The 12,112-nt window shown below is 37.9% G+C and overlaps 1 protein-coding gene across 10 annotated transcripts in view; it reads right to left on the bottom strand.

The window, feature by feature from the left end:
• Nucleotides 1–12,112, bottom strand: part of qtrt2 (queuine tRNA-ribosyltransferase accessory subunit 2) — a 56,256-nt gene that overhangs the window by 39,561 nt on the left and 4,583 nt on the right. For 8 of the 10 annotated variants that reach the window (XR_015863713.1, XR_015863715.1, XR_015863716.1 and 5 more), the window contains 5 exons: nt 10,611–10,780; nt 6,831–6,915; nt 5,656–6,191; nt 5,281–5,397; nt 4,451–4,618 (listed from right to left, as the gene is read on the bottom strand). Coding sequence is in view for 1 of the 10 variants with exons in the window: in XM_088402527.1 (XP_088258653.1) it covers nt 5,951–6,191; nt 6,831–6,915; nt 10,611–10,780 (496 nt within the window). In the remaining 9 variants the exon portion in view is untranslated. Of the gene's footprint in view, nt 1–4,450; nt 4,619–5,280; nt 5,398–5,440; nt 6,192–6,830; nt 6,916–10,610; nt 10,781–12,112 lie in introns of those variants that run through there. The other 2 variants (XR_015863714.1, XM_088402527.1) reach the window with 2 other exon arrangements.

The raw sequence follows: 12,112 nt of genomic DNA, 5'->3' as shown, positions 1-12,112 counted from the left end.
CAAAGAGATTGGGATGTATCACGATAAGTAGTTAAATATCAGTTCATTTTATCAAGTGAGCTTCCTATTGTGCTGGAAATGGCATTCTGTTGAAGTGACATTTATGCCGTACGGTCGACGTGCCGGGTCTCTCGCATGTTAAAAACCAGATGTAACAAATTGGTTTGTGTGCCCCACTGTAGTCGCTCTCATTTCAGAGAGGCGATTCTTCAACAAAAAGGCCAAACGCTCACGGCCTTTTCAACTGTCTAGTGTCCGACCAGAGCCAACACCGCTGACCTTTCCCTCAACTTCAACCTCTACGCCCGCCTGCGAGGCAACAACTTCACTAGGGGAAGGGAAAAAAAAGAAAACAGAAGCTCTTTCATGGCCTCTTTTTGTGTCTGAAATTAGCTTCACATTATCTACAAAAAAAACCCAGTCTAGCCAGTATGTTTTGGATATGGCGCCATGCATAACCAGGGAAACTTTTAGCTTTCGGGCGCAGCATATGACTTCATTCCAACATGGATCCTCAGTGCTGCTGTACTGTTTTTTTTTAACACAAAAATAAAACATTCATTTATCCATTTTCCATAGCGGTTGACCTCATTCGGTTCACAGCTGGTCCAGACTCATCCCACTTGACTTTTTTGATGTCTTTGCGAGACTTAATGGCATTAACAGGTATGGGGACCAGGGGCGTAGCTAGACAAGTTTCTGTCGGGTGGCCAGGGTGACACACCCACCTCGGCGAGGGGTGTCCAATGATGGTACATGCATTTCATCATAGAAATCTTAATATGCAGTTCACATAATATTTGCGTTGAAGAATACTGCATGCGTGTTAAAATGACAAAAAACATATCTCTCAAAAAATAATTGGTGTAAAAATAACCCAATTATGGGCCAAAATAATATTCACGATTATTTTTCTATTTTAAGCAAATTTTAATGAATAAGCAGTCAAAATGTCATTTTTCGTTCATTTCAAACCGAACTTATTCCAATTTTTTGCCAATCGGATTTTTTAAAATGGGTCTCAAATGACAGCGAGCACTGTATATATTAGGAATCAATTGGAAAACTCAACACCATTTTACACTGGTAAATAATATAATAGGGTGAGAAAAGCAGAGGCGCTTGTCATGGAAACGTGCGAAACATTTCCCCCTGATGGTTGGATGACAAAGTGTTGGATTTGACATACATAAGATAGCCGGCTTTTTAAATGTTGATATCACTGAGGATCAGTGTAATTAATCGTGGCAGCCAATATCGTGATCGTGATTCAAATTCGATTATTTGTGCAGCAATACTTAGTCGGAAAAAAAAAAAAATAAAAATCCAGGACACACCCCTAAAACAAACGGAATGATGGCGGAGAGGTGATGCCAGTATTGATATCGGAACCACACTATTATTGACCCAACAGATTTACAGCTCGGATATCATAATTTTCCACTAAGTGTGGGCGTGACCAAAAAGTCACCGCCCCTGGCCACCATGTAGCTCCGCCTCTGATGAGGACTCATACTTGTTTAGAAAAAGAGTCTATCATAGCATTCACATTAAATACTTATGTGAAACGTATACAAATACAAAAGTGCCTCAGTTTTATTTTTACCAACTAATTTGAGAGGATTGACTTGACAAGCTTCTCCTGATACAGAAGTCTCCACATGGTCATTAAAATTTAAAAATACTAAAAACATCCATAGGCGAGAGCTTCTCCAGACCTACAGTAGGTATTTATAAGGTTGCGCATCCACCTGCCGCCACACTTAAATCCCCTCCGCCTTCTAAAAGCCTCCCTGGTGGAGACCAGCATCTTTATCTGATCTTTATCCTTTTTTAAGGAGCGCCAAACTCTCAGCTGTCAGCTCAAACCTTCACATAACCTTCTTGAGTTGAAAAAAAGAAAGGTATAAAATAAACCCGCCATGTGCAGCGCACTCCGCAAGCTGCAAGTGGCAAACCATTTCAAAACGGCATTGAGTTGTCTTGAACCCTAAATTGAGGTGATCGGAATGTTCACTGAACAGATTATACCGGAAAGAAAGAAAGATGACTGCAATATATCAAGAGAATGAGGTGACATATTGTCGATTTTATAACGCAAGATGACTATGACGGCACTCGGTATGCATGTTGGATGATCAAAGTGTATCCAAGTGGTCATCTTGGCTATGACGCACAACTTGGATGCGCGTCAAGGGCAGATTTAAAAAAAAAAAAAAAAAAAAGTCAAATTGAAATCAGGCCTCTTCCAAATAAGGCTAATATATATTACACACATATATATAAATATACACATACACACACACATATATATATATATATATATATATATATATATATATATATATACATATATATATATATATACATATATATATATATACACACACACACACACACACACATATATATATATATATATATATATACATATATATATATATATATATATATATATATATATATATTATATATATATATTATATATATATATACACACATATATACAGTATACACACACACACACATTGATATTATTTATAAATAATAAATATTAAATAAAGATATAACTATGCACACACATATATAAAAACAGCAAAAAGTTTAGACAATTGTGTAAGGTAAGGCATAAATTTGCTAGATTACAATTTTTAAATAACTGCGCCTTGAGTGCAATTTGTGCTGTCAGTGTAAAAACAATCTGTCACTGAAAATGGACGTGGAAAAAGATTTATAAAAGAAAGATAAGATTTCTCAAAAATGGGCACTTCTGCAGCGTAAATGTAATCGGAGATTAGTGATTTTATTTATTACTAACACAATAATAGTCTTAAAAAAAAAAGCCCAACCACAGACAGAGTAAAATACCCTACTTCAAATATTGTGCTAAAAATGAAATACACTTGCATTCATCCAAACATTTTAAGAGTTTGTCCCTAATCTTCACAAATGTTTCTCGGAATTCTACTTAGTTCTTTGGAGCGGGATCACAAACTTGAGGTCCCCTGAGGTTGAAAAGGATGACACTTCACACTTTATTCAATTTGGAGAAATGTCAACAATTTGCAACACATTTCTGGAGAGTCACTAGCGTATGAAATTTGTTGCTGATAACCATTAAGGCAAGCACGATAAAACAATTCTGGTTTCATAATGTTAACCGCGGCGCCAACAAAATAAATCAATCCTGGATTGACCCATTTTGTAACCAATTTCTGTGAAAATCTATTGATGTCCTTTTTTTTTGGGAGGGGGGGGGGGTCGTAACAAATATATTAGAATGGCGCTGAGTCTAATCTCAAGGTCCAACAAAATAAACATTCAAGCTTATTTTACCGAGAAATTGTAGAAAATGTCAAATATTTCCCGGTCAACGATGACGCAAGGAACCAAATAAAAGAAAAGTGCTTTCATGTGAATTTGATGACCTTTTGAGGTGAAAATATGTTCAACAAAGGGCTTCAGTTTTTACAGCAGATTTCTTCTTTCAAACTAGATTTTTGCTTGCTCTTTTTTTTAACAAAAGATGATTTTAAAAATACAAACATTTTATACCCAAATATACCAAATGTATATGCAAAATATACATCAAAATTTATCAGGGCACAACTTATTAAAAATAAGAAGGGACCATCGAGAATCATAGTGTTTTAAATGCAGATTCTTACCATTTCAAAAGGCTTTTTTTTTGTTTTATTATTAAACTAATGTGTCACCATTTTGTTCAGGCTTGTGAAAGTCCCAATAAGTGGTAGAGGTCAAAGTAAAACCTTTTGCAACGTTTTCTCTTAAAAACTCACAAAAATGTTTTTTTTTGTTTTTGTTTTTTTTAGAAATATGGAATTTTTGTAGGAAAACCAAAAAAAGTCAGATAATCATTAACAAACAGCGGGAGGGAAGCAAACTTTCACATCCATAATAACTGGATGTAAAATGTTGCTATTTTTACAAAAAAATCATCAATTTTAATTGCATAATTTTTTAAAATTAAAATCAGAAAAAAAGTGAAAAAAGAACAACCAAATATTTAAAAAATAATACAAAATTTTTAAAAAAAAAACAACATTTTTCATCATTACAAATTACACTGGTTTGTTAGTGTACTTTTTCAAGTGAAAAAGTGTCAACTGTATTGACTAAAGGAATTATGTTGAAAATAATATAATGTCCAAAAGGGGGCGCTGTACAGCACTATGAACACTTTAACATCGGCTATAAGCTAATAATTACCATCTTTATCAGTTTTTTTTTTTAAGATATGAAAATTAATGGATGCCTACTTTATCATGAAAACAATCATTTTGGTAAAAGCTCTTACATTTATTGGCAAAAATATTGGGCGGGCAGTACATTGTACTTTAGAACCCGAATTCTGCAATACAGTATTTCATTAAAATTGCATAAGTAAGTCTTTCAACGAAGAAACTAGAGTAGTGGCTGGTACACTCACCTTTCAAATAGACTTTAACTGTAATCACGATGATTAAAGGATGATCCAATGAGGAATCTGTCCGGGAGAAAAGCGCTTGGAAAAATCCTTGGGTTTTTCCCCAATGGCCCTCACCCAGACTTATTAACAAAGTTTCACACCAGTTGGCTATGGGGTCGTTACACCATCCTGACAACGACAAAAACATTGTTACAAGTGAATGCGCACAAGATATTGGTCATGTGATGAGCTGCTTTCAATTTTTTTATTCACGGGACCAGATGGGCTTACGTTAGCATGAGCGAAACGTGGAGTATTACATAAAGGGGAGGTCAACCCATTCATTTTCTACTTCAATGTTTGATTAATATCTGATTAATGTTGTGTTTGAGGAATATGAATGAACCTGTTTTAATTCATCTCAGAGGGCGGCTGTTTTGTCACTGTTTGTCCCATGAAAATGACATCACAGTTGCTCAGGTAATGACCAAATCATGGGTAAGCTCGCAAACGTCATATGACTATAATCGGAAAACAGGTAACTGGGTGCAACTGTGACAAAGAGACAAAAATGGCCGACCCTTGAGACTTAAAAGAGTGGACTTTGCAGCTTAATTCATATTTTACTAGAGTAATAATAATGAGAATACCATGTTAAGACTAGTTGAGGCATATACGACATATGATTAAAAGTAAATAAATAAATAAAACAATTCGGTTAGTATTTTAGCTTAATGTTAACACACAATGCAAAACACTATATACAGGCTAACAAGTAGCATTGGTGTTTTGGTGTTATAATCTTTGAAGCTATGATATATAACAAATATGTAGAGCAATATCATACTCACATGCATGTATTTTTTATCCTCTGTGAAGAATGACAACTATTACTGCTGAGGAGTAACCCTCTTCATATGTCAGTCTGTAGTATACTGCCCCCAGCTGGCCAAGGGCCACAACAGGAGCTGCACAAAGAATTAATTATTATACAGAAACGGTTTATTTCCATTCTACATTAAAGACATTATTATTGTCTGGTTCTTAAGATGAATACTGTAAAAAAAAAATAAAAGCCTTACAAATATTTTTGGACATTAGGTTAGACTGGATAAATGGAATTTCCATTAAAAGGCGACAGAAGATTAAAGCGCGGTCACGGAACTTTCGAGTTTTAAACTTTTCACTTTTATTTCGAGATATGATTTCCCTTAAAAGTGGCGTACAGTAGCAAAGAGGTGAGGGCAGTCGATAGCAAGCGCCACCATCCATCCAAATTGGGATCAATAGCCGGAAGAAAACACAAGAGGTCGATGAGTTCTCTCTGGTTGCGCGGAGAGCATGTGGGCAAAGTTGCTGTATTTGCCAGGGACCCCAGCGAGGGCCAAGGAGATAAAACTTTTTGATTGCTTCCGTACGGCAAAGCCAATCTGCTGATCCGTGACAATAGCGCAGGGATGATTGTCCGCACAAACCCTCCTCCCGGCTCAATCCATCACTTCTATCTGATGCCGTCTCATTTTAGGCGTTGGCTTCCGTCCGGGCGAGGACTCGTCTTTTCAGGAGGTCCAATTTATCGGCGGCGATGGCTTCTCGGAGGGCGGCGAAGAAGGCCAGATAGTGGCTCGTGTTGTGGAGCGTGAGCAGCACCCCGGCCAGAAGCTCATTGGTGGCCAGCAGGTGGTGCACGTACGCCCTCTTGTGGTTCCGGCAGCAGTAGCAGCTGCACCCCTCCACCAGGGGGCGGAAGTCATCTCGGTACCTGGACAGTCCACGCAGACTGTAAATCGTTTGCAAAATGGGGCGCTGATGGATGGGGTGAAATAATTGGCATTAAAGCCAAGTCAAGAGGGTACACACTCTCTTTGAGTGTCTTTTTCAACTTTCCAATAAAACTCAGAAAAGATGTGATTTGGGGATGCCTTTGAGTTATTTGTTTTTGCATCCCGATCTGCTCAGGACAATCGTAGATGTTTAACAAACTCAGTGCAACATTTACCATATTTTCCGCATTATAAGGCGCAGCTTCAATAAATGGCCCATTTTAAAAACTGCTGTCACATATAAGGCACACCGCATTATAAGGCGCATGGGATAGAAGCTACAGTAGTGGCTAGGGTTGCGTTATGCATTCACTTGATGGAGCTGTGCTAAAGGGAATATTGACAAAACAATCAGGTAAGTCAGTCAACTATCAATTTAATTGATTCAATTCAATTACATTTCAAATTTAAATTTTGTTGTTTATGGCAGTTTGGACGTCATGCAATACTATGTTGCCCCTCACAGGTCAAACCTGGTACTACAATGGACATCCAGATAGGGGGCTAAGACCAGTAAACCCACGGTTTTGTGTCAGATTAAAAAAAGTATGTGTCGAAGTACGACTACTAAGTCCTACCTCTTGTCTTTGAGGTCCATCTCGAAGGGCGTCATGCGTGTCGGGTCATCAGGATGCTGATCTCCATTTTGTTCAGCTGTGCAATCTACACACACACGCGCACACATGCCCAAACCTCATTAATCCTCATCATCATCTCATTTCCAAGCAGATCTACAGAACCAGGACCACTCTGCGGCAGGCCCGGCGGCGAAAAGAAAATGCCAAAACATAACATCATTTGACCCCTATTACGCGACATGGTCTGCACCCCCCACCCCACTCCCCCCACTGTAATACAACGGAATTACTCACCGCTAAGTGAGTTCAGATGAGCAGCTGGGTGAGTTTGCTTTATTTAATGAAAGTGAAGATTTTATTTCGCACTTAATGCTTGAGAAGGGAGTAATATGTAAATATTATAACTTATATGGTGACTGGAGAGAGGTTGAAGCTTATATTGGGGCAAGATGTTAATTTGTGCAAATAAACAGACATATTTGTTTCAGCCACAATAAAAGCTTTCTTTAAAAAAAATTGCGCTAATCTTACGAGAGCATTCATGTTTATTAGAGGAGAGGTGTTTTGTTTGGGATTTTTCCCCGATTTTAGGGTGAGCTACTGCCCATAAAAATCTTTATACATGCATAGAACCAAAAATGAGCAATCAGTAAAAGGCTGACAACCCATGTAAATCTTCATTATTGATCGATAAATAAGCAGATTTGAATTTCCATCTGTTTATACAAAAACAGAACATGATAAAAAGTTGAAAGTGCAGGAAATACACAAATAAATGAATTATGATTCTATTGGTTTGGTTTGTAAATGTCAGAAAATAGGCATAAAAAATATCATAGTGTTCCTAAATAAAAGACTGTCAAAAGAATCAGTCTGCTTTCATGAATGGCTATGGAAATTGGAGAATCTTTACTATTTTCTTTACTAAAAACTGGTCCAAACAATTAGAAAATTATTCAACTAACCATTGCACGTCTAAAGTAACAATGGTGATGTTTTTAGAAATCTGTTCCGAACACAAAAAAAAAATTGGGGGGCATTTTGGCTTCTGGAACTGAATTTTGAAAAGATGCCTTTGTTATTGTGAGGATGTTTTATTTGCATTTGTTGAGGTATTAATCTAGATGAGGCCATTTCATCAGCAGTAGTTAAAGAAGTTGTCATGTCTATCATCCCCCACTATGTCCATTTTCTTTTTGTTTCTGCCGCTGACCATGAAAAAAATGACAGAGGGACACAAATGGCCCTCAGACCCTAGTTTGGATGTTGTTGATATATTTGGTTATCCTTGGTGACAGATTTTTGTTACAGACTCTGACTAACAGACGATCTGAATAGCAGGTTCTCCAAGCAGCCCAAAACAGCTCAGATGGTGTCGCTGCCTGATGGTGTCGATTTGGATTTCACACGTCAGGCACACGATACCTGCTCGACTTATTTCATTTTTTTTTTTTAAATCTCTGACCGGCAGGCAAAAACCTGCACCCGCCACGTCCTGTTTATTTGAAATGGAGCTGGTGCATTCAAACAGATAAGAGGATGAGTGGCTGAATTTACACTGCATGCTTTAAGTGAGAATTCAGATGTGTTTGTGTGTGTGGTTGTATGTGTAGTGGGGGTATAAATCCAGCTCAAGAAATATTCATGTACCTTCTTTTCCATTTTATTTCCTCAGTGCAATTTAAAACTGGAGGTCAGAAATTGAAGGCACCTATTGATATAACCATGTATTCCAAACAGTAGAAAAAGGAGCATTATTTCATTCTAGCATGAGACGCTGACTCACTCTTCTTTGATTTTTTTTTTTTTTTTTTTTTTACACCATTACTGTGCTGCTATTATACCTTGAACTTTTATTTAGTATCTTTGGAGTGAAGCGGGCAATGTTCTTGGAGTCAAGCCTGATGAAATGAGAAGAAAGGAAGCAGCCAGTTGTGACGCACACCGTTATCAATAGGCAACAATTAGCGATGGGGGGATGGAACAGAGTGCGGCAGTGGATTAAGAGTTGCTTGTTTTAGTGTACAGGATTCACTGCTGTGTTTTAATTAGTTTAATTTAGATCAATACCATATTTTCCCCACTATAAGGCGCACCGGATTATAAGGCGCACCTTCAAAGAATGACTTATTTTCAAAATGTTTTTCATATATAAGATGCACCGCATTATAAGGCGCATAGAATAGAAGCTACAGTAGTGGCTGCTGTTGCGTTAAGCATCCACTAGATGGAGCTATGCTAAAGGGAATGTCAACAAAACAGATAAGTCTGTCAAAGACAATATGATAAAGATTATGATCAGATATTAAGAATAAAGATGATTTGTGAAAAGTAAAAAAAAAAAACAAAAAAAAAACAATGATTTCTTAATTTTTTTTAAATGCTCTAGGTTACTGTGGGTTTGTACAAACTTAGTATCTGACTAACAGCAAATCTTGTAGTATTGCGGAGTACTGACGACGCCGGTCAAAAATCGCCCACATGAGAGTGGGTAAGAAAGCGAGAGTTCGTTAGCATGAGTGCCATTGTGTCAAACAGGACTTGCACCCCGAGCTCTCTGGCGGGTGCTTGTAATTGGTCGAAGGGGGACTGGGAATTACTGTTTAACACCGCCCGGCCTGCTCTCACCTCCTTGCCAGCACGGAATCGATTAACGCTGTCTTGAAACGGGGGTTCGCATCAGGCAAGTTTAACGCAACGTTTTTTTTTTTTTGTTTGTTTTTTAATGAAAAGGCTCGGGTCCTGGTCATAACCTTGTTAAGTTTCTCACTTTGGGAGACAATGCTTGCAACCTATCATTGCTTTACCTCCACTGCGGAACTTACTTTGATATTATTATCTATGTAATATTAATTTTCTGTTTGGGTGGGGTGGGAGGGAGGGGGGGGGGGGGGGGGGGGGTACTGCTCTGATGTGACCATTAAGCTAGGAAAATTAAAATAACAACTAGGGTACTGTTCAGATGGGTGAAGATACTCTTGATTTTCTATAATGTTATTCCAGAAATAATGACCAATTAGTGAATCAATGCATTTAGCCCTCTGCAGTTAAGTCATTGAAATTCAACTGTGAGTAGACATTTGAGCCTTGGAGGTTCACTCGGTTTATCACGCTTTCTGGTGGAAAAAATTAATCAAAGAAGGTTTGAGAGAACGGCAATATTACAAATGTCATCAATTTGCTTTTAACCTTTCGTCCTCCATTTCAGATCCAGTGTATGCGCCTGTGTTTGTGTGTGGCAAGAGTGGAGGGGAGGGGTGATATTTTAGTTAAGCAGGTCACACTGCTTGCGGGAAAGAAAAAGGTAATTTTGCCACTAAAATGTGGACTCTGCAACGTAGTGGGCATGCTTATAAGAGGATTTTTCTGGCTTTATCCGGTTCATACCGGATTGGATATGAAGGATGAACTTTTTGGAGCTTGTTTGCAAGCAAAAATAAGGAGATCAAGACAAAAGGTGAAGGTTTGCTGCTAAATAAGGCATACTTATCTTCGCAGAGGATAAAGAATCTATGCCTGTGGGTATTGTGATATCTATGTGTGTTAATTCACTGTGTTCAAATATTTTTCAAATTCTATCTTGAGGGTAATCGCCAGCTCAGCTATGGTGTTACTTATTAAGTGTTAGCATTAAGCTAGTGTATGCAATTCTAATTCATAACTGTGTGATATACATGACAGTAAACTTTTCTTTTTTAAAGAATTTGTCATTTCCTGGCAAATTGATTCATATAGCATATAAATGTATAGAATATCATACTAAAGAAAAATTCACCCCACCTGAGGGTGGCGTCCCATCGTCGTTTTCCGGGTACATCGCCATGTCAAAGCGAAAGCAGAGGGCGCAGCCTCGCTCGGTGACCAGGAATGGGAAAAAACCCTCGAACAGATCCACGCCAGCCTCCACGCATGCCAGAACCTCATCGGGTCGACCCACACCCTGCAAAAGCCTGCAAGTGCAGCCAAGAAAACCGGTAGCTGGAAACAGTAATCATCGTTGGATAAGTTTATTACAAAATTTCTGAATTTCTTCTCTTGTTTTGTCATAATTTTACAATATCTTTCTTTTTTTCACGTCCAACTAAAAACTCATTAAGTACTCAGGTTAAACTTCATCATAATTGCAGTCGGTAATTGCTCTATATAAACACAAGAGCAGCACGTTTACTTCTCTCCACTGTCAGCACAAGAATATTTTGTGCGCTCACTCTCTGGCCTGGCAGATAACCAGCTGCGGGCGTCAAGGTCGAGGACAATTTAGCATTCGAGGAAGACGGCGCACTCTAGTCATTGCGCAAGGTAACTCTCTGATGTTAAAAGAAAAAAAAACCTGCTGATTTATTATTCCTGAGAAGTCACTCAGAACAAAAAAAAAAAAGAGACCAGATGAGGCCTACGACACACTGACATAGCGTTCGTGGGCCTGTAAACGTCAAGTCGATTGCGTGAGTGGAAGCGGAGAAATTGATTGGAGCGTGCCACAGACTGTCATTTTGTATTATCAATGCTGCAGCCTCGCATTCATGGAAACAGCAAAAAAACAGCCCTTTCATTTCTAAATGCACATTTTCATAGAAATCCTCAAACAACTGGCCTGATGTTAGATGAATTATGGAATTCTGTCAACCAAACTGTGCTAATGAAAAACTGTGGAGAGCACAGAGTAAAGAGGCCGTGACAAATTATCAATAAAGCGGGCTAATTTATTGAGCGGAGGAGCCATGAGTCACAAACATTTAGCATGGAATAAACAGATGGATATCAAATAGGACTCATTTTATCTATTGAATATTTGACCAACTCATGGACATCTAATCTGCTGATTGGCATGTCCACAAACAACTACAGTGTTTTTTTTAAAGACACGCTTTTGATTTTATCGATAAGCTCGATGGTGGTAACAAACTCAGCTCACATCAAAGCTAGTGGAAATTGAGTAAAATAGAGAATGTTTCTTGAAAAAAAATATTTATAGAAGTTTACTGTCATCAAATTAAACAAAGCAAAAATAATTACATAATGTATATTTAAAACAGACAGAATAACTGCAGGAAATTTTGCTAAATGCTAAAACTTCATTTAATCAATGGAGATTAGAACAAAAATGTTAAACAATACACACAGACACACAATATAACAATGCCCGTGACAGGGATTCATTATCCTCTGTGAAAAGCGACTGTTACTGCAGCTCATTTACAGTAGTTATGACCATTTAATTAGTGTATATTTGCATTATACTGCCCACTGGTGACGAAGACTTTTCCCACCAGGAGTCATGC

Source organism: Hippichthys cyanospilos, chromosome 19, assembly GCF_059441005.1.
Source record: "Hippichthys cyanospilos isolate Australia breed blue-spotted pipefish chromosome 19, RoL_Hcya_1.0, whole genome shotgun sequence".
Classification (NCBI taxonomy): domain Eukaryota; kingdom Metazoa; phylum Chordata; class Actinopteri; order Syngnathiformes; family Syngnathidae; genus Hippichthys; species Hippichthys cyanospilos.
Note: the sequence above shows the minus strand (reverse complement) of the source record. Positions and strands in the feature narration are given on the sequence as shown.